Source organism: Crotalus tigris, unplaced genomic scaffold (assembly GCF_016545835.1).
Source record: "Crotalus tigris isolate CLP2741 ecotype Arizona unplaced genomic scaffold, ASM1654583v1 scf7180000024506.7606697, whole genome shotgun sequence".
Classification (NCBI taxonomy): domain Eukaryota; kingdom Metazoa; phylum Chordata; class Lepidosauria; order Squamata; family Viperidae; genus Crotalus; species Crotalus tigris.
The window spans coordinates 2112565-2140129 of NW_024100678.1; the positions used below are offsets into that span (position 1 = coordinate 2112565).

General features: G+C 38.8%; 1 protein-coding gene across 2 annotated transcripts; it reads left to right on the forward strand.

The window, feature by feature from the left end:
• Positions 1–3480: 3480 nt before the first annotated feature.
• GGA1 (golgi associated, gamma adaptin ear containing, ARF binding protein 1) lies at positions 3481–25821 on the forward strand. Of its 2 annotated transcripts, none has more exons than XM_039333626.1 (17): positions 3481–3498; positions 5452–5536; positions 7865–7940; positions 9493–9591; positions 10085–10208; positions 14855–14955; positions 15873–15953; positions 16335–16472; positions 18719–18800; positions 19275–19382; positions 19720–19866; positions 20609–20673; positions 21516–21688; positions 21784–22064; positions 22735–22904; positions 23686–23796; positions 23964–25821. In XM_039333626.1, exons 3-17 carry the CDS (start codon positions 7926–7928, stop codon positions 24072–24074), a joined length of 1806 nt encoding a protein of 601 aa, XP_039189560.1. In that variant the 5' UTR covers positions 3481–3498; positions 5452–5536; positions 7865–7925; the 3' UTR covers positions 24075–25821. The 2 variants fall into 2 exon arrangements, with proteins under 2 accessions (XP_039189560.1, XP_039189559.1); XM_039333625.1 differs by lacking the exon at positions 3481–3498 and adding an exon at positions 3781–4085.
• The last annotated feature ends 1744 nt before the right edge of the window (positions 25822–27565 follow it).

Below are 27565 nucleotides of genomic sequence, written 5' to 3' on the forward strand. Positions count from 1 at the left end.
ATTGCATAAGTGTAAATTAATATGTCTCTTGTAAACAACTTAATGTTAGATTCACACATTGCACTAAACAATGGTTTGTTTGTATGAGTGAGGATACCCTCAATATACCAGAGAATCAATTTGGTTTAGGCCAGAAAACAGGAGACTGTGAGTTCTAGTCCTGCCTTAGGAACAAAACCAGCTCTGTGACCATGGCCCAGTTACTCTCTCAGCTCTAGGAAGCAGGCAACAGCAAACCACTTCTGAAATTTGTCAAGAAGACTACAGGGGCCAGCCACTTGGGGTCAATACTGACTTGAAGGCATCAAAGGAAATGTCAGGACATTGCCTCTATCTTCTAGTTATTGGGATTCAGACACTATGAATTGGTGTCATTTAGGTTGTGAAAGTAAGAATGCATTCCATTGAATAGTAATAATGGTAAACCAGAGTGGAATGTGGAGGAGCCCAAGAATGACTGGAAGTAGTAACTGGCGAATAATGTATCCATTATGGTTTGGAATACATAGCCAAGCTCATATTATTATATTTTGGATACATTATGCAAAGACCTAGCTCTCAGAGAAGGTGCTGATGCTGGGAAAGATGGAATGAAAGAGAAGATGAAGACCAGCAGCAAGGTGGACAAACTAAGTTACAGTGGCAATGGGTGCATCATTAGAAGAATCAAAGGACCAGGTTAGGGACAGACCATCATGCAAAAAAATCTATGTGGCCACTGACTTCCAAGGAAGAAACATTGAACCCAAGATGGCTCCATTAAAAGCACAGCCAATAACCATGGTGGAATGAAGAGCCAATGAGTAGACGGGGTTTTTGTAATTGCTCTCCTGGCAAGGAGATGGCCTGAGATATCCACACATGCTCCAAACAGTTGCTCCTTGTAAGACTTTGGCAGATTTAGAACTCTGAGAAACAAGGGGAATAGCCTATTTCTCAAACTACAGACTGTGCCTTTAAGGACACTGGGTCCACATACCCGTACTTCCTTTTCTAATGACTTCAGAAATTGCTTAACTGCTTTTCAGCTATTAGGAACTTTTGGATCAACAAGTTTTATAGTACCAGGTGAGTTTCCTTTCATCCTTAGCAACAGAAGTTTTAAAAGAAGTTTAAGGACGTAAACTAATTATTTTGGAACAAACAGCAAAAAAATGATTAGAACTTTGGTTTGGAAAGTTACAAATGAAGTAAGGATCAAGATGCATCTGAAATAAGATTTTAAAATTAATTAATAATCCTTCCTGTGGGAAAATTGTTTTGAATTCTACTTAAAAATATGATAGGATTAGACTTTGAAAGTTGGACACTAGAGGGATCAGGAGGAACTAAAGATTACAATTAAGGGAGAAATCTATAACCATTGTAAGATACTGAGATTTCTTCAATTCCCCAACCCATTTTGGAACCAGCTCATTCACTTGCTTGCTTTTGGAATTTCCTTATTGAGTATATAAGAGTGACAATATAAACTTAAACGTGCCTTACTAATACAGAATGAAGCAAAATATTTTAACATTGGACTTATTAAAGGTTTTTTTTTAAAGAAGGGTTTTCCTGAAGTGTTTTAAAATGGTCATTGTCTGTATTAAAGCATGTCATTATCTATGGTAAGTTCTTTAATACCTTTGATATGTTTTTCTTTATATTTGAAGTATCTATTATTGTCCATGTTTTTACTTTATAAGCTGCTTAAAGTCAATTTGGTCGAAGTGGCATACTGCAACTATCATGAATAAATAGATTGTAATATTAAATAGTTTCTACTAAGCTACCCAAAATGAGAATAAGACTACTAGTAAAAATGAACAAAGAACAATTCAAAGAAAGCATAGTTTCAAATTTAATTTGATATAGAGGACCTATCTGCTAGAAATACTGGGATTTGTTTATTTGTAACTAATTAGTTATATTCTTCAGATTCAGTCTCCAGAAAATGTTTTAATGCACAGGTACACAAAAATCTCAGGCTGTGCAGTTTCTATTGGTTAAAGGACCACCCTAGGCTGTCAACTCTCTTTGAGAAAGAAGGCTGTTGAAGCCTTCAGGCTCTACAAGAGCTTAAGATTTTTGTTCTTTAACTCTGAAAACTTTAGGGGGAAAAAACTAATTCTTCACACACACACAAACACACACAGACACACACAGACAGAGAGACACACACATGGAGTTTCTTTAGTCCTAAAAAGGAAAAGAGAAAGAAAAGGAAAGTTACACTTCTTCCACCTCTGGTCTATAGAAAAACATTAGAAGACCCCATACAATATCCTTGCTCCGTGAACTGTACTGGGTACCACTTTGCTTCCAGGTCCAATTTAAGGTGTTGGTCATCACCTATAAAACCCTACATGGCATAGGAGCAGGTTACCTTCAGAACCAGCTTTGCTCAATTTCATCAGCCCACCTCACTCTATCAGGCTGGGAAAGCGTGCTGCAGTCAAAGAATTATCACTGACAGGTTCTAGGAAGAGAGCCTTCTCTGCTGCTACTGCTCCTTTGTGGCACATCTTGCCTCCAGAGATGAAGAGAGTCCTCAGATCTCTTGGTCTTCCGCAAAGGGGTCAAAACCTGGCTCTGCAAGCTTGCATGGGGAGGGCAGAGGACCACCAACCATGAGGCTGGCTAGTTAGTCCCTTGAGAGCCCCCCCCCATAATCCAATGTTAAATGGCCATCTAGGATTATCCCTCCTTTTGATGTTTGTCATTATTTTATAATTTAATTTTTTAACCCTAATTTAATTTTTAATTTTGTTTTACTGATAAACTATACAATATTGTACATGACCCAGAGTCCATCTTTGAGGGAGATGGGTGGTTTAGAAATATAAAATATAATTAACCACAATAAAAGAAAATATTTGTAGCTCAGGGTTGAAATGAGAGATCCTTGGTGCTTTCTAAGCTTGTTTTCTTGCAGTATCTTTACTAGCGCTGATGATGTCACCTAGTTTGAGTAAAGAAACGTTTGCAAGAAAACAAGCAAGCTCAGAGAGCACCAAGCATCCCTCAAATAACCACAATGTTGCTTATTTTAGTTTTGATTTCACATATGGATACCGCTCCACTTGTGGTTTATTTAGTAACCCAGAAATAAACAACCAACGGTAGCAGGTGAATAAATCTGGTCAATGCCTGACCTCCAATAGTAGTTTCGACATTTAGCGCTCTGACTCAGTCGCGTTCGTTAACGGACCAGCACCTCAAAGCCGCCCACCCCAGCTACACGGGCAGAGAAACCTCGGAACACTCTAACGAAATGTTTTGCTAGGAATTGTGTTTCGTATCAAAAATACTGAGTCGGAAGAAATTGAGCGAATCCCACACGTCTGCTTTGACCAATGATACTACAATTCCCAGAATGCACCACTAAAGGACTTGTTTTCATGAAGCATAACTATGGTAACAATGCGCCTTTTCAACAAGGGACGGCACTTAAGACGGCAGTTACAGCGCTTTCCGATCTAGTAGTCCGAGAAATCTGACGCAGGCAATCAGAAGGTAGAGTGAGACGTTCTAGCGTACTCAAATGTCGTTCTCTATGATATTATGTCAAAGGCTTCCGTTATATTTACTCATAGAGTAATAACATAGAGATAGAAAGAGCAATATCCTCTTAAACTTGTACGATTGAACTCAAATTTTCTGTCTCTAAGCATGTGTCTCCCTGTTCTTTTGCCCTGAGATTGTGAAGTGTCTGTCTTCCTTTCCGCCATAGATAGAAAATCCTATGTCCTGCCTCAGCCCGGCACCGCAACGCCACCTCAGTAGAACTTCCATCTCTCTAGCAGAATCTAGACAAAGCGTGTCCATCTCAGTGATTCGGGGGAGGAAGTTGTGAGCAAGTTTTGTACCGCTCCCAGAGGGCGTTCCGGCTATAACTTCCGAAGCTCTATTATTTCCAGAACGGCCCTCTTGACGGTTCTCGGCGGTTCTTCTCTATGGCTCCGGGCTGCCGGAGGGCGGCAGGAGTACTGAGCCTTTGAACGGGACGGCCGTGGTGGCGGCGGCGGCGGTAAGGGGCGGGGCAACCGAGCGGGAACCGATGGAGCCCGGAATGGAAGCTGAGACGTTGGAGTCCAGGATCAGTAAGTTAGGGCAGACCGCCCGGGTTCATCCTTAGTGGTAGCAGGTGCTTCGGGCCTGCTTCGAAGACAGCTCTTCTTCGCGTGACCCGCTCGCCACATCACATGCCCTGCGGTTCCCCTTTTTCATCCTGAGGTCGCTGCTTGCCAGGAAAATGTTGCCACGTTTTTGCTCTTTGCTGGGTTATCTTGAGCGAGGAAGAGACCTGACCTCTATCCCCCTTCAGCCCTGGAGACTTTTTTTTTCTGGCCCAAGCTAAGTTTCCTTCTCCCCGACTGCCAAGGTGAAGGTCTGTAACTGTGCCCCAAAAATGAAGCTTGTGCCTGGCTTAGTCGAATCAGACAACAGCAATCCCAAGAAAAAGTTGCTGTATTAATCACATGGACTGTAAATATATTGCTGGTACAAATAACATTGGTTTAAAAAGGAGAATTCTGAATATGTTTAGTTATGAATATAACTCATCAAAATCCAGACATGTTCAAGGAGATATTTGTAATCTTTAGTTGCAACTAACTATCCTAAAATGAGGTAGTTGGTAATTTGCAAAATGATTTTTTTAATATCTTTATATCTGATGAAAGGAACTTTGGCCCACAAAGATTTTTGTGCAATGTTTTAACCTTTAAGGTATAGCAGATTCTGTATGCTGTTTGTCGCATGTCTTGCTGCTGCTTTAGTATCTGTTTGTCCTGTTTCCTCCTCTTTTTTGATCTGACACATTATTTTTTAATCAAGTTTGCTGTGTGCAGAATAGATGACTATTATATATTCTTTGGCTTTATAAGAATAGAAGCTGTAGCAAGTTTTTTCTCCTGGTTATAGTGCAGATGATAGCAATATTGATTTGAGGTTACATTATTGTAATGGTGGATTATTTTGAGAGAGCTTTGATTTGCATTTTTTAAAAATGAACACTTGTTTCTCAGTAGCATGGATTTAATTAAGACTTGAGTTTGATATCTTCTCAGGAGATAATGTGTGCAATTCAATGTTTTATTCTTCTATAATGTCATGTTCCAATTTGCATTCATAGAGCTACCTTAGCCAGATGTTTGATTCAATTTGTTGAGAACTGTCCATTCATTTAGTAATACTTGCACATGCTAAGTAGATAACTTATTGTGACAAAAAAGATATTGAAGATTAAACCTGGGATCTTTGTTATGTAAGCACATGGTTTACCACTAACAATGGCATCTCCTGTTGTGTCACTTCTATTATGTCTGATGGCAACGTTGCAATAAATTTTTTAGAACATCCCTTTTTAAGAACTTCCCTTTTTGTGTAATATGATTGGTAAATGGACTTTGACAATTATTCTGATTGCAAGTAAAAAAAATAAAACTTTTCTTTCTTTCAATTCAGATAGAGCTACAAATCCTTTAAATAAGGACTTGGAATGGGACAACATAAATGCTTTTTGTGACCAGCTGAACAAAGAATTAGAGGGGTTAGTATACCTGATCTCATATTTGACTATCTGGGGTTTATCTATGAAAGAAAGTATTCCAAAGAAGCATTCCGAATAAACTTATGGCGGCATCTGCATCCCTTTGTGTTTTTCTAATGTTCAAAGCTTTTGCTTATTTAGCTGTAGTAACTAAATTAACCCACTATTCTGAGTTTGTGTAATCCCTTTTGCCATGCAGTCCTGATCATATGCCGCTGGATAAACCCACCAGCAGCTGATTTGTGAGGTTGGGATGCTGTCCAGGAAAGCAGTTAGCCTCTTTTGCATTACAGGTAGTTCGTTTAGTGACCATTCAAAGTTACAATGGCATTAAAAAAAGTGAGTTATGACCATTTTTGACACTTACGACCGTTGCAGCATCCCCACAGTCACATGATCAAAATTCAGATGCTTGGCAACTGACTCATATTTATGATGGTTGCAGTGTCCTGGAATCATGTAATCACCTTTTGTGACCTTCTGACAAGCAAAGTAAATGGGAAAGCCAGATTCACGTAACAACCATGTAACTAATTTAACATCTGCATTGATTGACTTAATAAGCTAGGTCGTAAAATGGGGCAAAACTCATTTAACAAATGTCTCACTTAACAATAGAAATCTTGGGCTACCCATTCTGTAGATCTGAAGCAAATATCCACAGTGGATAGCATCTGCCTGTAAGGCAGAATAGCTTTTCCCATTTACTGGGCAGCTCACCAATCCTGCCAGTGAACTATCTAGCAAGCTTGTTTTGACACTGGCTTTAGTGCTCATTTAGAATTGCAGGATTTTATTTTATTTCAATGCCACATCACTCTAACTCTGTAGCTTTTTTGAGAGAGCCAGTTTACTGTCTTATGGTACATGCTGATGAGCTGATGACAGGCAACAGGGAGGTACCCTGGGTTTTGATGGGTGTAACCTTTTCACTTGGAAGGAAAAAAGTACAAGCATAGCAGAGGAAAATTCCTTAAATTCCAAGAGAAGTAGCAAGCCTCCAGAAGACTGAAGTAGTCAATAGGTGCCGAGTTCTCCCTACCTCTTGGGTATCATCTGACAAAATAGTTAGTAAATCACAATGGGTTTTACTCCCTTGGACATTGCTGTGGATTGCTGCTGGCTTAAGGGAAAAACACTATTTTAAAGGTAGGACAGTTAAATGCAACTTAAGCCTGTCTTACTCATGAGCTAAGGACAATTTGAAGATAGTGTCATAGGGACATAGCAAGAACAAGAAGTTACTAGAGCATGTTTATAATATAGTTAAATGCCAATAGGAAAATATCCTATGTATGAAATGTGGGAGTTCTGGAAAGATAGAAAAAATAGTAAAAGCAATTAGTTAAGACTTTAGGTGTGTGTGTGTGTGTGTATACATACATACATACATACATATATATATATATAATTGTTGGGTGAATATATATGTATGTGTGTATATATGTGTATGTGTGTGACACCTAAAAACACTACAATTAGAATATAGGATTGATGTAAATTTGCATAAAGCACAGGTGTCAAACTCACCACATCACATGATGTGCCACGACGTATCGCGACTCTTTGCATTGCTGGCAATGGGGTGGGCGCAGCTTCAGTATGATGAAACTGGCCCACTGGCCGGCAGTTTGACACCCCTGGCATAAAGGATAGCAGGTTTAAATTGATGACTTTTGTAGAGGATCATCATTTTAACACAGGAAGTTAAAAGCAATTTCAAAATGATACTTGTATGCCCTCTTTATTGGCAGTAGGGCTCTCCAGCATAGTTTTTCTGGATTACTTGAAGATTTCACTAAGATATTAAAACTAGGAAATGTTTTTAGGGAATGGACTAGTGTCATAATCAAATTTTGATTATAAAAGTGATTATTCCCAGAAGTAAACTTCAATCAGTCTCTTAGTGTCAGTTAACAGTTTACTAAATTGCCTTATTCATAATGTTTGCTGCAAAAAGAGGTATAATATCTTAAAAGGGGAGTACAAAGTATTTGCAGAGTTAAGAACCAGTGAGATTTTCTTGAAGCCAGCTAATAGAAAGTAAAAAATGTGGAGACTACATGAGGGAAAAGTGGGATTTCATATAACAATGGGCAGCATCTCACCAACACATCCATTTCACAAAAAGTGTCAGCCTCAAGGCGGTCTGAAAGTGACCTAAAAAGAATAGCCTCTGGATTGAGAGCTCTTATTCCAGTGAGTGGTAGCTTGTATGTTATTATGAATGTGTTAAGATTAAAATAAAATGGGATTTAGAGAGATCCAAACTGTTACTTCATTAACTCTTCCTGTGACTCCACTCACTGTTTTATGTCTCACTTACAGCCCACCCCTAGCAACCCGGCTCCTAGCCCACAAGATCCAGTCTCCACAAGAATGGGAAGCCATGCAGGCTCTCACGGTAAGACGTCATGAATTGTATCCTGCTTGATTTACTACAAGTTGGAAGGAAACAAAGCTTCTTGGTAACTACCTGAATGAAAGATGGTGGTACAACTTAAGCAATCTTGGGGTTATGTCAGATTTTTGCTGGAAGAAGGGTAACAATATTATCAAGGCTAAATGTGAAATGTCAGGATGATTATTATCTCTCCCCCCACCCACCCCCACTCTGCACTCTGATTTCAAGTACTATACCTTTGACAGACACAGACATTCTTCTTTTCATGGGATACCAAGTATTTCAGAGGAGACATCATACCCTCGCTGCTTTCTGGTTTCTAGAAAACTGCAGTTCTGTTTGGTTATTGCATTTCCTAGGCCAGGGGTCCCCAACCTTTAAGACCTGTGGACTTCAACCCCCAGAATGCCCCAGCCAGCCATGCTGGGAGTTGAAGTCCACTGGTCTTAAAGTTGCCAAGGTTGGCCTAGGCTTTTTGAATTTTCAGTTTAAAATACTTCTTTTTAGATTCTTGTGCTCGTTTTGGTTTTACTTTGGTTTTATTCTCTTGCAGTTTTTGGTTATTTTAGATTTTTAAAACATTCATGTGTATTGGTTTTTAACTTTAAAAGTGTGCAATATGGTAAATTGATAAATATATTCCCCATTCATGTGAAACAATTGGTCTACATGGAAAGCAATAATCACAGCAGTTGTATTAATACATGAACGCTAAAAGCTAACCCTGACTGATTTTACATGCACTCTATTTCTAGCAAGAGTAAATACTATCTGTATCTAATCACTTGGGAAAGAGGAAATTCTCATCTGAATACAAGTCTATTGACATTTGAGATTTTGGATCAGGTGCCTAATAAGGACACTCCTGCTTAGCTCTCATCTAGGTGTTTCCAATGATTCCTTGTCATATGTGCCTGCCACAAAATGAGAAATAAGAGATCTCTTAAGTTTCTGGGAGTAACTGACACTTTTTTTCTGTCATTTATATCATATTTAACTTACGTTTTATAGAATGAATTGTTAGCTCATATTTATGTATGTGCATATGTTATTTGTCTGAATAAGGCATTCTTGGGCTTAATATTGAAAGCCATCATATATTTTTGGCTTAGCATGTTGTTATTACAAGGCAATGCTCTCCGAATAGCCCAAGGTGGCTAATTCTGTACTGAATTATGGTGGGATTGCTTTTAATTATTTCCATATTTAAGAGACAAGGAAGGTAACGTGCACAAAATATGTAGCTCTAAATACAACCAGTGTTTTCAAATCTGAAGTCATAATTTGTGATTTTTGGCAGAGGAGAAAACCTTTTATTACCTCTTCCTAAAATGTAGGAAAACTTCTAGCAATTATAGTCCAACATCTAGAAGGCACTATTGAGGAAGACTGGTTTATATTGTGTTTGTGGTTTATCAGGGAGAAAAAAGTTAATATGAAAGCTTCAAAAGGCATACTTTTTAAAATAATATTCTTCTCAGTCCTCATTTTGAAGAGAATGAGGAATCCTGGCATGTGGGCATTTAGGGTCACTTCCTGCTCTATTTTACAGGTGCTAGAGGCGTGTATGAAAAACTGTGGCAAGCGCTTTCATGATGAAGTTGGCAAGTTTAGGTTCCTTAATGAACTCATCAAGGTTGTGTCACCAAAGGTGAGTGCTCATTACTAGTGTGTCAGGTTCAAAGAGTAACAAGTAGTGATAAACAGAGAGCAATTTCATATTTTAACATGTTAAATAAAAAGTAATATTGGCTTCACCAAGAAAACCTTGTATTTTGAATCATTTTCTTTTGAGTTCCGTGCTAGTATACTGTAAATGAAAAGTGAAGAATGGTGATTTATTCCCTTAATGTCTGATATTGTCAGGATTGCAACAGTTGGATTTGTCTTCACCTTCAGCATAGAACCAAACACATGACACTTCATCTCATGCTTCATACAGAACAACCTAGAACAGGGGTATCAAACTGCCAGCCCGCAGGCGTCACATGGAAGCCGCGCCCACCCCATTGCCGGCAATGGCAAACAGTCCCGATACGTTGCGTGATGTCTCGAGTTTGACATGTCTGCCCTAGAAGCAAACTTGTGTGTTTTTCTTTAAGTCCTTCATGTTAAATATGAGGTGTGATTTATTCCTTCCTCAGTATCTAGGAAACAGAACTGCAGAAAAAGTGAAATCCAAAATCTTAGAATTGATGTATAGCTGGACGTTGGGTCTGCCCCAGGAAGTGAAAATTACAGAAGCATATCAGATGTTGAAAAAACAAGGTGGGATATATTTTTATTTGCCCAGAGGTCTTCACTTAATTGTACAAGAATGTGGATGTTCCTTCCAAACTTGGGTTAATAACTTGGGGGTTTTATATTCTGGACTACAAAAATACTGAAGAGGTAGTGTAAAGAACTGGGCATTTTTTTTAGCACTAATGTTTTTGCAAACTCATACATACAAATTAATAAATGTGGTAGAGGATGGTTCAATATGATTAAAGCAGGTTAATTTTTGCTTCATATCTTACGCTGTTAGATATAATACTTTCCATAGGAATCTTTCTACCAGTAATAGTCACCAAAGCAGCTATTTGACATCTAAATATGCAATTGATTAGCATTATAGTTATGTTAAATTTTTATTACTGATGTTGTATCTTTATATTCCAAGACATACCTTGCAGTATTCAACCTTCTCAACATTATGAACTTTACAAGTGAGTTAGGTATTTGCCAAAATATAATAATTTGAATCTGATTAATTAGGCCTGACATGAGAATTCTGGATTATTTATTAATTAATTTGCTAACCAGAATATTCTGAGGTACTTTATCCAATTTATTTCTGAAAGCAAGTCATTATAGCCATTGCATTCCCACAATCTATTAAGGAAGTTAATCAATTTTTAAAAAATGAAATAAGTTTAGTTCAATAAGATTTGTTATTACAAATTCATACTAATTACTGCATTGTTTTCAAGGAGCTTAGCTTACTTCTTAGATATCAGTATCAGGGTGGCTGGTTTATAGTTTCCAGAGCCTTCTTTTTCTCTTTTTTAAAGATAAAAGTAGCATTTGCTCATTTCCTTTTCCTTCAAACAGTCTTAATCTTTAATTCATCAAGTTTTTGTTGTAGGATTAAATTGCCGTTCAAACTTACTTTCTCCCATTTCAAAAATTTCTTCAAGACTTTACTAACCTCCTTTTGTAAATCCAATAAATCACTGTCAGATCTTTTCCCATTTCTTGATATGTCATTTGTATTTCAATTCTATCATTTTATAATTCTTTTATAATCCACAATTTCTTCAAAATATTTCTACATTGTTTAGGATTTTCTCTTCTACATCTTTGACTTCTTTAAAATTTCAGGAAATATGTTGGCAGATGTAGACATTATTGATGTTAGTTTAGTTCCAAGCTTCTTTATCCTCTAAATCCATCTTCTATTTGTAATTCAAAACAGTTATTTAAATAACTAATTTATTTCCCTTATAGATATAGATCCTAACTATTAAATCCAATAATATCTTTTAAAATCTCCTTGGCTCATTACATAAAGTTTAAAGCTTTATCACACAAGGAAAACCATTTTTTTTTAAGTCTAACTCTCTCCTTCCTTTTATGCCAAGCCGGCTTTCATAAAAAAGCTTTTAGATTTTCAAGTGGCTCTCCCTTCCTTCCTGGATATATCATTTGAAACAGGGGAGACCATCTGATCATCAGCCTATCAAGGAAGCCAGTCCCTTCACAATTGTTGAATTGTTGGCCAAATGGTTTACGTCTCCATATCTGAGTTAATGTATTTATAATACGTTCAGGCTGGTCTTCTTCTGGTTTCAGCTGAAATAAATGAAAATTCATGTTCAATGTTATAGTTGTTTTTGGATCATCTAGATTATCTAGGATCTCAGTGTATTGTCATAAATCCTCTTCAAGTTCCATCTTAGCATTGCTTTGTTCAGTCTCTGTTGCTGTTGTAGTTGTAAAGTCTTTAAGTGAGGTCAAAATTTGGATGTTAAAGTTCTGGGTAGGTTGTTCCTGACATTCTTTAAAATCCACTTTGTTATTAGTTCCTTCTTCTGTTGTTTTTTGAAGTGTAGGTTCCTCTAATGGGGTTAAAGCTGTATTTTGTGGCTTTAAAGTGGCACGTAAGTCTTTGATTCTAGAATTCACTAGCTCAGTAGCCTCTAGAATTTTTTCAAGTATGAGTTTGACATCAGGCTTCCTCCATTTCTGTAATGTTTACAGACTTTTAGTGGAGACTATTTTTAATAAGAGTCAATAACTGTCCACCTCCACTATAAAAAAATATTTTCACCACCTAGCTGTTTCAAGTTCTTATCTTTTGGTTGCTGTCAAGGACAAATTTTAGTCTCAGAGATCTCCCAGTCAGAAAAATTTTCCACTTGCTGTACCAAATGTCACCACTAGATGTCCCCGGTGACATACAAAATAGGGCTTTTTTCAGGTTCAAGAGAGGAAACAAAGAACATTCCCTTTTTTTCCCCCAGTTAACACAAAAGTAAAGCAGTAAGTTTTTGTCGAGATACCAAGCTTTTAGGGAGCCCAGGTATCCAGATATTACAAGTCCAGGTAAGTGGTCATTTAATCTTGTTGTTCCTTTTTTGTGTGTATTTCTTGGCTTTATATTCCCAAAGTGAGCAAAAGCTGCAGAATTCATCTGGGGGGGCAAGGGGTATTTCAAAATTTTTACAGGAAAGTAGTTGGGAAGGAGAAAAGAAAAAATAGGGTCTCACCCAGTTCCTCCAGTTGCTTCTTCATGCTTAGTTGGTGCTTTGGGCTTTCGGCTGGTTCGACTAAGTGAGCGGCCATTAACAGCGGTCCTGAGGAGTTACTGCAGATCAAACGGCGAAGCTGCCGCCCCTCCACGATCCAGAAAGAGTCCCCCCCCAACAGTAGTTGCCCCTCCAGGGTGACTTTCGACCCTTTCCAGGGTCTTCCGAAGGAGAAAAAACAGACAGCAGGGAGAGCAGTCTCCGCATGTCCGCCAGTGTCAAAAAAACGGAACCGGAAGCCCAGATGTAGACATTATTGATGTTAGTTTAGTTCTAAGCTTCTCTCTCAGTTCTTTAAAGACCTTTTGAAATCTCTCAACCTTTATCTGACATTTTTTAAATTTCTGCCTGAAATGTTAATTTAGGGTCCTGTTTTTGTATTTACAAAATCTCATTTTTTTATTTTGAAGTTTCCACCAATAATCTCTTTCCTCATAGGCTCAGCAAGTCCCATTCCCACAAAAGTGTTTTATTTACTCAATTTTTCAAAGTTCTTCAAGTCCTGATATCCCAAATTCATCTGTTTCCTTAATCCATTTAAAACGTTCTTAGATTGAATTCTTATTTAGCTTTTTGCCATTTGTTTCATGTTTTTAAATTCTTTAAATTGTAAGGTAATCTTCCTTCTATATCAGGGTGAAGTTTTACTCACCAGGTGGATTTTCAGACTTGTTGTTCAGAAGATCTCTTTTAACTTTAAAATAATTATAATTCCAAAAGTGATTAGAATGTGAGGTTATACTAATTTAATGTCCTTAAGGGCTCTATCACAACTAAACTTGATGGTTTCCATTGTCTTCCAGTGCTTAGACCCACAGAACTACTGGCCTACAGTTTCCTTACAGGGAACAGTTCTCTGGAGAGGAACAGCATCTCCGCTCCTTCAGAGTTGCCTAATTCAGTTTTCCTCATCTCATAGTGCTAGTTCTCAGTGTTTCAAAGATAATACATAGTTTCAACCAGACCATCAAATTTTTCCTTTATTACCACAGTATGTAATTCATCTAGCCCTAAACATTTGAACATAGTAATTTCCTGACAATAACTCTTAGCAGCCCCAGGCTTCAGTCCTGCTTCTTCATGTTGGTCTTTACATTTGCCTCATGAAATCAATAGTCACTTATTTGAGAGGACTTGGATACTTCTGCCACCTCCTTGTTATTCTTTAGCATGTTAACATCTTCACTGAGCATTTGTTATATGATTATTTTCCTTTCATTGTGAACATATCTAAAGAAGTCCTTGTTCTTGTACTGGTCTTTGTTCACCAAACTCAGTTTATTGTCTTTGTTTTTCCAGACCCCCTTCTATAGTTCCATGCTATCTGTTTGCATTCGCTTCTTAGAAGGCAGGTTTTGTCAACACCTTCCCCTTGGCTGGATGGGTAATAGGAAAAATTAGCAATACAAGTAGTCCTCAATTTACGACCACAATTGAACCCAAAATGTCTGTGGCTAAGTGAGACATGTGTTAAGTGGGTTTTGCCCCATTTTACAACCTTTCTTACCACGGTTGTTAAGTGAATCACTGCAGTTGTTAAGTTAGTAACCCGGTGGTCAAGTGTATCGAGTTTCCCCATTGACCTTGCTTGCCAGAATGTTACAAAAGGTGATCACATGACCCTGGGACATTGCAACTATCATAAATATGAGTCAATTGCCAAGCATCTGAATTTTGATCATGTGGATGCTGCAGTGGTCCTAAGTGTGAAAAATGGTTGTAAGTCACTTTTTTTCAGTGCCATTGTAACATTGAATGGTCACTAAATGAACTGTTGTAAGTCAAGAACTACCTGTAGTTCCTTCATTTATTTTAACTGAGAGGTTGTCTACTTCACTGCAACATTCATTCACTTGGAAAAAGGGGTCAAATTGGGGAGACTTATTAAATTGGCCTGATAGGGAAACGGATCATTTGTCTACTTTTGGCCACTTGGTGGAGAGGAGGCAGCTATGTTACATTGTTTGTTGGTATACGCATTGGAAAGAGGTGCTGTAGAATTAGCATCTATAATTTTGGGATACAAGTAGAAGAAATGTGTTCTCCAATACATTTCTACTCTTTGTGCAAAAAAAAAAAACACCTCTTGGTAAGATCTTTCCTTTCTCTCTCCCCCACCCCCAGGGATTGTAAAATGTGACCCCAAGTTGCCAGAGGACGCGTCTTTCCCTTCACCTCCTCCTAGACCAAAGAATGTAATCTTTGATGATGAAGAGAAATCCAAGGTAAAAAAATAATTCATTGCCTAGATACTTTACAGTAATTGCTTTGCTTTGTCTAAGGCAGGGATCCTCAACCTCGGCGACTTGAAGACTTGTGGACTTCAATTCCCAAGCTGGCTGAGGAATTCTGGGAGTTGAAGTCCACAAGTCTTCAAGTCGCTGAGGTTGAGGACCCCTGGTCTAAGGTTTGAAACTCTTAGCTTTTCAAGTACCGCACCACCTGAAAAGGTTTTGGGTAGAAAGTAAAAATATGAACAATTTAAGGGTTGCAGTGAACTGACACCAGCAAGTTTTAATAAGTTTGGATAGGACTAGGTTTGGATGAGACAACCTGTAAACCTCTATTTTTTGCTCCTCCGTTCTCATCATTCTTGATTACTGTTTTAAGCTTTTTTTTTTTTTTAACAGACTGGTAGATTTGTAATCAGACAACTTCTAGAGCTCCCAGATTGCCCTCATCTGGGATAAAAGATGAAACTGTCTGTAGGCATGGTTATAGCAATGGGCCATACAGTTCAATCTAATATTGTTAAACCAAATTGTCAACACATGAGTGGTTCACTAAACTTCCTCCTTTTTTTTCCTTAAACAAGTTTAGAAACAGCCTGTGAAATCTGACTGTTTATCATAGTAGATTACAGATTATGCTAGCCTGCTTTACAGAGAAAGCAGAAAATATTAAATTTATCCTTACTCTATTGTTGATTACTATAACACTTTCTGGGGTGTTTTAGGTCTCTATCAAAGTATATAAGGCTGAGATTTCGAAAGGTCTGATTGATTTAAAGAGATAACATTATCTGAAAAGTATTGCTCTTAAAATTACCCTGCTTTATATCTCATATCTGTTTTTTCAGAAACTCTTCTATTGTAAGCTTTCCACAGACAGCTGTTTTTTTCTGATCTCTGTGTCTTTGCAGATGCTGGCCCGCCTGCTCAAAAGTTCCCATCCTGAAGATCTCCGAGCTGCCAATAAACTCATCAAAGAGATGGTTCAAGAAGTAAGTTTTGCTTGGGACATGCTTCCATTTCTGTGTGTCTTATCAGTTGACATTGTTTGATAATCTTGTCTTCAAAGTTTTCATGCTATTTCACAGGATCTTTTCCTTTGCATATGGAAGGCAGAGGTTTCAGAGATAAAATATGGTCTTGAAATACATGTCCAGTGAGCTATAAAAACTTTCAGGGGTGGCATATTTTAATATCTGGAGTTGCTTAGGATGCTGAGTTAGCTGCAGTATCTTAGCATTCAGTGATCTCGATAGAATAATATTGAGGGTCTCTTTAAAGTCATTGAAAATAACAGGATTGCCATGTTTTACATTTTCTAGTCTTCTAAGGAGTAGGAAGAGGACCCAGTTGTAACCCTTCTCTTCTTTCAGGACCAAAAGCGAATGGAGAAGATCTCCAAGAGAGTGCATGCCATTGAAGAAGTAAATAACAATGTGAAACTGCTGACTGAGATGGTGACTAACTATAGCAATGGAGAGATGACAGAGAGCAGCGAGGATCTCATGAAAGTGAGAAGATATCCACATTTTGCATTTTGTTTTGCAACAAGTCCTAATGGAGTATTTGAAATTCTTAACTATGAATACATGTAGCGTTCTTACATCACAAGCAGCAAATGCTCCATTTATGTTTGCTTGAAAAAGCAAAAATTGTTAGTCCAATATGCCCTTACAAAGCATCATTGAAAACCCTTGGTGCTAATGTAACATCTTTGTATTTTAATGTAACAAAGCTGCCTGCAGAGCTTGAACTTCTAAGTATCTCCCCAGTTACCCTTGAGGCTCAGCTGCCTGATTATTTTTTCATTGAACCAATGGCTGCTTTACATGCCTGTGTCTGTTGCTTAAGCCAGATTGTAACATGAGTAAATAAGTCACCTAAGATTTGCAAATATTGGTGTATGACTGATAACAATTGTATATATTCAGCAAATATACAAATTTACTATTATTTTAAAATACTATTATCTAAATTACTTCTAATACTTCCATGTCATTTACTGTTAAGTTGAACAAGTTCCATATCATAGGTTCTAGATCACATTACACTATATTACATTTTTAGCATAATGTTTTGTGCACTACAGTCTACTTTAGACATGTCAAACACAAGGCCCGGGGGCTGGATGCGGCCCGCAAAGTGGTTTCATGTGGCCCATGAAGCCATCCTGGAAACAGTGAGGGAACGGCCCCCGCTGCCTTGGCTCTGGCCCAGGCCGGCCAGGAGCCAATGTACAATTTTGTGGTGGCCATCTATGCTGAAATGCATTCAGTCTTAGCTCTACAAGGCCGTCTAGAAATAGCGAGGAACCAGCCCCCTGGGTGCAGGCTGGGGAGGTGTCACCCTTTGTGAGGAATGAAGAAATGGACCATGCGTTGGCGCTTGCCCCGGTCCCACCTCCTTCTGCCAGAGACCTTCAGATTTGTCCCACTCCTGCCCAGGCCCCCGCGGGCACCCTTGACGTGAATGATGTAGAGCTGGCCATGCCCACCCAGTAGGCCATATCCACTCTATCCACGCCCACCCAGTAGGCCGCACCAACCCTGGCCACACCCATCCAGCCCCCCCCAAAGACAACCACAGTGCTGATGCGGCCATCAATGAAATTGAGTTTGACACCTCTGGTCTACTTCATTAGAAATTTCCATACATCTGCTGACATGGATTTCAGTCTACAGAAAACCTATATGTTAATACTTGTTAATCTTTAAGCTGCCTTAAATATGTGTTGCATCTGTTATCTGTTGCATCAAAGATATGCTAAAATCTTTATTAGTATATTTTTTTGCTGGTCATATATAATACTTTGTAATACTCTTTCCTAGAGTTTCTAGATTGGTCATGCTGTTGGGAATGCTCATAATCTCATACTCCAGAGTTGGCTGGGAAAGACTGATAGCATCGAAACCAATTAGAAAATTAATATGACAATCCTCCAGAAGGGGGCAGAACATCTTTTTTTGCTCTTTGGTTCTACTAATTAGCCACAATAAACAAAGCAGTATCTGGATTCACATGCAGGACGACTAAGCCATTGTGATACTTGGCTTCATTTGACTTCATGGATTGACTGAATCCCTGCCTTATTTCAAAATGTATAGTTAAAGAAACCATAATTCAATGTGTTGTGTGCACCTAACTATTGAATTTAGCCTTTAAACCTGAAATTTAGTAAGTGATGTCAATTAATGATAGAAAAGGTGTTAATATTTCAAGAATAGCCCAGAAATTACAACTTTTCCTCTTATTGAAACAACCACTTATAGAGCAAATACTGGCTGCTCCTTTCAGAAGTTGCAAATCCATGAATAAAATGAGGAATTACTAAACTGGAATTGGTACGTGCATCTACTCAGGCACACTGCTCATAATCTTAACTTATGGGTAGGTGTAAATACACACACCTCTGACTGCACATTTAATTGCAAATGACTAAGTATAGATGAAACGGATGTTGTTCTTTTTGGATCTGTTGCTTCAAGGTCATCCAAATACAGGTTACAAGAAATCTCTCTCCTGGGCCAGACTGTTGTAATTAGGACTGGAGAGTTCATACTCCAAAGTGCTTCTGAGTGGGGCTTCCCACTTTGTCTTTCACTTCTACTTTTTTTCTCTTTGCTTCTTTTCATTTGAATCAATTTTATAATTTCATATAGGTTCAAACGGATATAATTAGTAAAATAAAACCACCCCAATGTATTTTACACCTAGAAGTGCACCTAATTATGCTAAACTTTAATATTCCTCGTTATAGGAGCTGTATCAGCGCTGTGAACGCATGAGGCCCATGCTTTTCAGGCTTGCTAGTGACACAGAGGATAATGATGAAGCACTGGGTAGGTATAGGCAAGCATCCAGTCACACATTAGAATAATTTCAAGTAAACCCTAAAGATATCAATAGACTTCTTCACCTTCTGTTATAAGTCACTCTAATCATGAGTTTCTGGATTAAAGTGCACCCAAAGTTACCTTGTGCATAGAGTTTGTGACCTTTCACTTCTGACATCTCCATTCTCATCCCCTGGTGAGCATCTGCGTGTGCCTGTGTTGTTCTAATCAGGTTAACGGATTGAATGGAAGCAAAACTGTTCATCCATGTAGACCTGTTCCATTATGTTGGCTATATTAGGAGTAACAACCAAATGTCAATGTAACTTTCAGCTGAAGGTTTTAAACCTACTAACAACGTAGGCTTAAAACATTTGTATTTTTTTCTTGTAGAAAAGTTAATGTTAGGCTTTATCTCTATTGTGGAGCATTTGATTACCGCTCCAAACCTTAGTTTTTATCATCTTGGTCTTGTTGCAGCTGAAATTTTGCAGGCTAATGACAACTTAACGCAAGTGATCAATTTGTACAAGCAGATTGTGAAAGGAGAGGAGATCAATGGTGAAACTACAGCAGGTTCTCTCCGAGGTAAGGAGGCTGAATAATCGTTGCTGACACAAGAGGAGAGAGCTCAGAGTCTTGTCTAAAGTAGGAATCTGAACATGAGATGAGGAGATAAACAGATAAAAAATAATCTAACTTTATGATTCAAAAAGTGATCTTATGTGGCTAGCTCAGTCTCATTTAGCCCAGCTCTAGGACTGAAAAAATGAAGCAGTAATCAGAGAATTAAGACTGACGGGAGTTGAAGGAGGATAAGGATTTTTGCAGAGCAATCTCTTGACTGACATAAGGGAGTAATTGCTAAAAGCTGTGTTTGTTGCTGTTCTGTTCTTCTTGGTATAGACTTTGTTTCTTTGTTTAGGTAGCACTTCTGCACTTCTGGATCTGTCAGGACTAGACGTGGCACCTGCCTACCCAGCTGTACCAACTTTCTCAGGCAGTAGCTCAGCAACTGTGCCAGAACAAAGCAGTTCAGTCTCTCTACTGGACGATGAGCTCATGTCACTAGGTAAATCCATGGTTCTACAGGGGACAGAAAGTGACAGTTCTAAAAGTGGTATTTGAGCAGAATAGAGTGAGGCCAGGTGGGAATACTTTTTAAAAATGAAATTTAAGAAGAATTTAACTCATTTCTCAATCTCTTATTTTGCTTAAAGAAAATTCTGTGCTTTGTAGAAATAGGTCTTGCAGGATTATTGTTTCTCAGATGTTGAGCAGATCTTTATGAATACCAGCTGTTTGCTCTGGATGTAGCTTTTCTTCTATAACAAGGATGTTCTAAACAGGGAAGAATAAGGTTGAATAATGCTTCTGATTTAAGGACCATCTGTATACAATATATACAAATACATCAAAATTGTGTTTTTCCATTTATGTCTATTCTTATTAAAACTTTGGAATAGCTTCCTGATGGAGATAGCCACTCCTTATTGATTTTCAGGAAATGTGAAAACAGAACTATTTCAGAGAGCATTCTCCTAAGTTTATGCATTGCAACATGTGCTCTAGTCTTTTTATTCCTTTTATTTTTTCTTTTATTGTTCTATTATAATTGATTGTATTGTGTATTGGGGCATCTTATGACTATTAGTTCATTTACTATTTTAATCATTGTTTGGATGTTTTAATTTGTTTTCCATACTATACTGAGTTACTGGATTGCAGAGGAATACTACTGTAGTTTGGGCTCCTCACTTTTAGATTAATTGGATCTTATTTCTCATATCTGCTCTTTCTGATCCTGTGTCTAGGGCTTACTGATCAAGCAACTTCTTCAGTCCAAGGCACCGACAACAGTGGGTGGAACAGTTTCCAGGTAGGGGTCTTGGTTATTGGAAAGCTGGAAGAACATCATTGGTTGATGAACCCTACAACTTTGAGACTAGAAGTCAATTGAATAATAAAACTATGATAGCAGATTCTTCAAGCTAACCTAGCATATTGTACAAGTGTTCAATTAAAGATGCTTCAGTCAAAATGTATCCAGGTTATCCAGTGGAAATCTAAGTGAAGATTATTTTAGTTGACTATTTAGGTCTATAAAAGTGCCCTTGCACGTTGAAACGTTTCTATAGCATAGGTATGTGAGCAAGGTTGTGTGCAGAAGTAACTTTTATGAAGAAAATCCCCTAATGTGAGTTGCTTGGTTTTCTGGATCTGCTTTTATTTCAGATTGTTAGATCTTGATTTGAGAAGAAGAAAATCAGAGTCTTATTTCAGGAAAAACAGATGCAACTAAAGTGTGAATCAAGTTTCCTATTCTCATTTTTCCCCAGCTATCTTTTTGTAAAGCAAGGGAAACCTTACTTTCTTGGAAGGGATATCAGAAGACGTTAGAAAGCTTAATGAAAAGGCATGCTGAATAGAGATGGCCACAAATATGTAATTGAATCCATGTCATTCCTTGAATTGTGTAGACTTTGTAGATTCTGTGCAAATCTGATCTGCTATGCAGAAAATTGTAGACTTTTCTAATCATATCTGGGAGACTGCAGTTATTTGAAATTGCTATTAACATGTGTGAAAGAAACCTAAGGGTTTTTCTGTGCTTTGTATTGCATGTAATACACTGTTCTTTATCCAAGGGTTGTGCTTAAACTATTCAGTTTGGTGTGCTTTTGGGGAGAGCTGTATCAATTTTTCTTCTTTGTTTTTCAGTCATCTGAGAGCCCTGAAGTCAGTGTCTCTTCAGGACCACCGGCTGCAGTCAGGAAAGCTGAAGCTGGACTGCCTGCATCTCCTGCTGCCACGAGTGGTATGGATGATCTGGATCTGCTAGGCAAGACTCTGTTACAACAGTCTCTTCCCCCAGAGTCTCTTCAAGTCCGATGGTAGGAAGCAAGGAGGGAAGGGCAGAGGGTGTTTCTGAAAAGGGAGTAGCATCTGCTAAGGGAGAAGAACGCTCACTCTCTTTCACACTTTGCAGGGAGAAGCAGCCACCTCCTCGATTAACCTTGCGTGATCTCCAAAACAAAAGCACTTCCAACCCATCTCTGAGCACCAATAGCACTTCATCTGTCTTCCCAAATCTCTCTTCAAGCCCTGCTATCACTTTGCCCTTGGAAAAAACAGCCCCTGTCTTGGCCCCTCAAGGGTCACCTACTCTTTCTGGAAATGCAAGCCTTCCAGCAGGTCTCCCAGCTTCCACGCATCCCTTAGAATTCTCACTGATGAATGTCACTGTGCCTCTGGAATCTATCAAGCCAAGTGAGTTTGAGCAAAGTTTTGGAGAATGGTCTTATGCCAAAGCATCTGGCTTAGCTCATTTCTTGTGGTGGAATCTCCAGTTTTGGGGGGAGGAGAGTGGAAAGACTGGTGACCTTGGAGTCTTTGCAGGGAGGGAAGCGACAGAAGCCAAGAACCGTGTGCGCGTGCACACACGCACACACACATACACACACACACAATTCCTGAAGCCTTTATCTGGCTGTTCCCAAAATAATGTAGTCTGATGAGATTTTTATAAATAGGCAGGCAACAATAAAGAAGCAACTCTGATCAGCTCACAATGTCACCTGGTTCCTTGTGTCTGACATTAATGCAAATTGAAACACCTGTAAAAAGTTTGTGGTTTGTGCAAAGAATCCTTCTCGATGTACATTTGCAAGATATCTCCGTTGCCTTGACCTGGCTTTTGAAAGACGAGGGAAAGAGGTTGAGGAAAGTTAAAATGTGGGGTTCCCCCTAGTTGATATATAAAGGACAACCAAGCTAAGAGAGGTGGAATTGGGGGTGAGGAATTGGGGGGGCAGGGGTTGGCCATTCTGTTCCTATCTCCTGACTGTAATAATATTTAGTCACTGACTGATTGCTTCTTTAGAGTGGACCAGTCAGTATTCTCTCTTATGTTTTATGCCTCTCCTGGTACTTACTCCAGGTAGCATCCTCCCAGTGACTGTGTATGACCAGCATGGTTTCCGTGTCCTCTTCCACTTTGCCAAGGACTCTCTGCCTGACCGACCCGATGTACTAGTGGTGGTCATTTCTATGCTAAGCACAGCCCCTCTGCCCATTAGGAACATCATCTTTCAATCTGCTGTCCCCAAGGTAATATTTTTATGCAAATTAAAATTTCATGTGCACCTATTTTAATTTTTGAGAACACTAGGAAGTCTGCACCCATCCTCAAGTTACCTAGTGTAAGTACCTAATTAAATACTTACCTACCTAGTACTTTGCCTATATCTTCTGCTGATTTAAGTGAGTTAAGGAGAAGTCATAACTTAGTAGTAAAAGACATGATTTGGTTTCATGACTTTTTTTCTCTTACCTGAAAGGCTATTGCTGATTAATAGTTTAAAATCTAACATTTGTTTAAGATCTGAGGCTTTGGAGAACCACTACCAGTTACAGTAGAATAATTCTGCTTTTTTGTTTGGGGTTAGGGTTTCACTTCCATACATTCATGTTGATCTGGAGGGAGCAAGTCCCATGGCTGATCAATATATGTTGATATACTTCCCTGCTGCCCTTGGTATGCTGATTGCAATGACCTGTTCCTTTGTTTAGGTAGTTAAAGATTTTAAAAAATGATTGCTTTCATATTTCCCATTGTCTTTTCATTGAAGGAAAAGAAATGTAATATTCGTAAAGGCTGTAAAACAAGCACGAATTAGAATTATGAACTAAAAGATATGAAGGCTCATGTTATGTTAATCAAACTTCTGATGGATGTAGTATAATTTATCAGTCCAATTCTTCCAGAGGGGAAATACAAAGCCTACAACCTTTCTAATTTAGATAATGCCATTATTTGGCTGCATGGAGGCAATTCTTGTTCTTAATGGTTAAATCATAGAATGTTATTGATGTGCTTTTATTTGTACAGGTGATGAAAGTGAAATTGCAGCCACCTTCAGGGACAGAACTTCCACCATTCAACCCAATAGTGCCCCCTACAGCAATCACCCAGGTCCTCCTGCTTGCAAATCCACAAAAGGTAACATTACCTCCTTAAGTAAACAACTGGGGCTATGCTCTTTAGCTAGAGTTATCTTTCTCAGACATCCTAGTTCTCCTACTCCACTCCTTACCCCACATTTGCAAATCTGAGCCATCATCCCAGAGATCTTCTCTTAATTGTTATACACCTTTTTCTCTGTCTAGGAGAAAGTAAGACTACGATACAAGCTGACCTTCACCATGGCAGATCAGACTTACAATGAAATGGGAGATGTGGACCAGTTCCCCCCTCCAGAATCATGGGGAAATCTCTAGTGCCTCAGCCAGTGTGCTGTGTCATGTTTCTAAAGATTCTGTCTCGTTTAGGACCAGAGCCTTCCCAGGATTGGCTGCTGTTTGGACTGTGCTTTCAGACTGCAAAGGCAGGCACAGGAGGATGAGAGGCAGAGAAGAACAAGAGGGGATGCCTTTCTTGGGGTTGGAGGGACAAGAAGGATTGAGTTGCTGTCTGTTCTTTGATTTCTGTTCTTATTTGATTTGTCCTTTACCCTCATCTTGTTGTCTCACTTTTTGCTTTTTCCTGAGTGGAATAATAATCATATCAGCACAGATGAGCTTTGAAGAGACACTTTAGATCTTCTGTACAGCTTTCCCATCTGCTGAGGTAGTATTGGATCTTACACTTTCCCCTTAATACCACTTCTGAACAAGCAACCCTGACATGTTCAGGTTAATAGATGAGTTTTGGTTTTTTGCTGCAACACAAAAGCTGCAAGACAAAAGATGGGCCAAGATAAGTACCCAGTACTTTGTCACAGGAGAATAGCTGTCCCATTTAAAGCTTTGTGAATTAAATATCTTTAGGATTACAGGGTAGCTGTTTCTGTTTTGCTCATGAGGTCTTATTTCTCCCAATGGTCAGACAAGGGGACGAGTGTTGGCCTAATTCTTAATATAACACCCCAGGAGTCAGAACCAGACCGGGTTAACAGGATGGGCAACAAAGAATACAAGGAAACTTTGAAAACTTTTGCTCCATGATTTGCTTTTCTGGGAAAGGAAACAGACTATACCAATATACTGTATGCAGAAAGTTGCAGGATCCATCTTCAGATCCACTTTGTTGTATGCAAAGCTCCTAGCTCCATCTTACGTATCCAGTCTTTGAAACCCACTAGAATACAATGGAGAAAATTGATGAGAGAGAAAGAGATATTCTCATAATATGTTTCCCTTCAAATCATTAGCAGTTATAGCTATCCTTTTGATTTCCATAAATTGACATGCTCAGAGATACCAGACTCGGAAACATGCAGTCTATAGGGCTCCTCGGTTTATTTTTATGAGCAAAATGTCCATGGAAGTTTTAGTAGTTCTCAACTGGTTTCATAATAAATTGCACTAAGAGGGATGAAATTAAGCTTTAGCAGCAAAAACAATAAATGGGATTGAGACAGTGAATGACATTTTTACCCAACTGAGTTGCATACTTTCTTCAGCCAAATTGACAGGTTTTGATGGGAAATATTTCTAGTTAGGTTCTGCTATGACTGGATACTTTTAATTTCTAGTCTCTTTTTCAGGTTTATCTTTGCCCTTGCTCTTCTTAGACTTGTTTCATTTAAGTTTTGAAGTATGCATATTTATGTGTGTGTGTACCTATACACACACCCACACATACAAATTCTGCACATAGAAGAGCCTAAAATAGACTGTGTGAAGTCTGCTGTACTAATGAGAAATATTTTCCCTAAAGTGCATTCTAAGAATTGGGACCTCCTGAAATAGCATGAGGATCCTATATAGAATTGTAGTCTTATAAGTCTCTTGTTTTTCTCCTACTCGTAATTTATAAACTTCATTTGAACTTGAATGGTTTGCAGTCACTGTTTTTGGTGGGATAGAGTAGTGGCTTTTCATATCACGATTTACATGGAACTCTGCCTGTATCATCTCTATCTTGGGCCAAATCCTTAACTATGTACAGTATACTCTGCACTTTTAAAAAGTTGTACTGAGAAATTGAATGTATTATGCAAATATCTCATTTTTTGGTATACTTTATGGTGTTTCTACTAGTTAACTGAAATCTTGCCTTTGTGAATTGGTGACATTGCTGGTACAGTCTGATAGGCTACAAACGTAAGGGATAAGATTCTCAAAATGCAAAAAGCATCATTAATTCCTTGCTTCTGGATTTCTGTAATATGTTTGGGATATTTACGGGTATTCATGTCTGCTTTAAAAACTGTCCTGGAGGTTAGCCCTGACCATCACTTGATAATCCACAAATACTAAGCGTGTTTATAAAAATACTAATGCATTTTTTTTAAAAAAAAAGCAATTTACTTAAGTGTTATGCAGATCATTTGATTTAGTAGAGGGATAAGTGTAAGAGCAGCCATTTCCAGTCATAATGAGTTGTGTTCCTTAGTCTCAATTCCTGTTTTAATGCAGAAACCTCCAATATAACTAAGATATGACTACCAACCACAGTTGCCTTCATATTTCATGCAAGGTAGTGTTTGTATGGTCATCTGTAGAGCAATTACAGAGCAACATTATTTGGCAGAAAGCAAGAGATGGCTGCAAATGCTAGCCATAGTTTTAACCCTAGGAAACCTCATTGCCTGTTCTTCCTACTCCTGTTCTAGGCAGGGTTAGTATAATCTCAAACTGTATGTTATAGTTTGTGGCCAAATCTGCTCTGCATATATTAATAACTCACTTCCTCTTCTTCCTGCTGCTTTTTGCAGGGCCTCTGCAGCAGTTATTTCTGCTATATGATAGCTGGACTTGGTGGAAAAGAGAGGAAATGCATTCTTGCATTTGAGATATAGCAGTAGATGATCTGTAAGAAAGAAGAATAATTACATTATACAGCAGTGATAGATTAATAAATTTTAACAGAGAAGCCATAATTATTCCACATGATAAGAGTAGTCAGATCCTTCTTTATTTTTGCAGGTTGTGAGATGGTGACTGAAACATCCCAGGAATGATTTTTTTATATATTTCATTAATCTGTGCAAGAAGACCAATGAGTTTTTTTTAACCTCAGTAAAACTGAAATTTAATGTCTTAATAAACATCTTAGGACAGTGGTGGCGAACCTATGGCACACGTGCCAGAGGCGGCACTCAGAGTCCTCTCTGCGGGCACGCGCACCATTGCCCCAGCCCCATCTCCGCATGTGACCCCCCTCCTCTCCAGAAGCCCCCCTGGAGGAGATTCACCCCCTGGTGTGGCCTGCACAGAGCAGCGCAGCCAAGGACATAGACGGGCAGCAGGAACAAGACTCCGCCCTCGCGCTCCATAGCATGCAGATGCTGCTGCAGGGTGTGGACAGCGGGCATGGCTGTCATGGTGCTGCAGGGCTGCCTGGATGATCTACAGCAGGCCATTGAGGCAGTGCATGGCCCTGTGGGCGGGCGGAGCAGGGGGCGGGTGGGGGCAGAGCAGGCAGGGCGGGGGGCGGGTTTGGGGCACTCAGTCTCTAAAAGGTTCGCCATCACTGCTTTAGGACCTAAACAAGGAACAGAAAAGAATACTTTCCCTATTTTAACATACCTGAGAAGTATACTGGATCAGACATAACACATGTTTCTCTATTAGGTACCATTGATTTATGACGTGCCGTCATCTTGATGTTGACTCTTACCGGCCACAAAGCTAGGCCCAAATGAATGGTCTTTCAGATCTTTGAACAGTGCATCCACTGCTGTTATCATTTCCATCCATTTTGTTGCTGGTCATCTTCTCTTAGATTTCTCAAGAGTGTTACGTCTTCACTCTTTCAAACATAT

What these genes read in the sequence shown, in the direction of transcription:
- GGA1 (XM_039333625.1), top strand. Translation starts at nt 4,043, where the DNA reads ATGGAGCCCGGAATGGAAGCTGAGACGTTGGAGTCCAGGATCA. An exon ending in GACGTTGGAGTCCAGGATCA is followed by an intron (nt 4,086 to 5,451) that starts GTAAGTTAGGGC and finishes CTTTCAATTCAG; the next exon opens with ATAGAGCTACAAATCCTTTA. An exon ending in TCAAGGTTGTGTCACCAAAG is followed by an intron (nt 9,592 to 10,084) that starts GTGAGTGCTCAT and finishes TTCCTTCCTCAG; the next exon opens with TATCTAGGAAACAGAACTGC.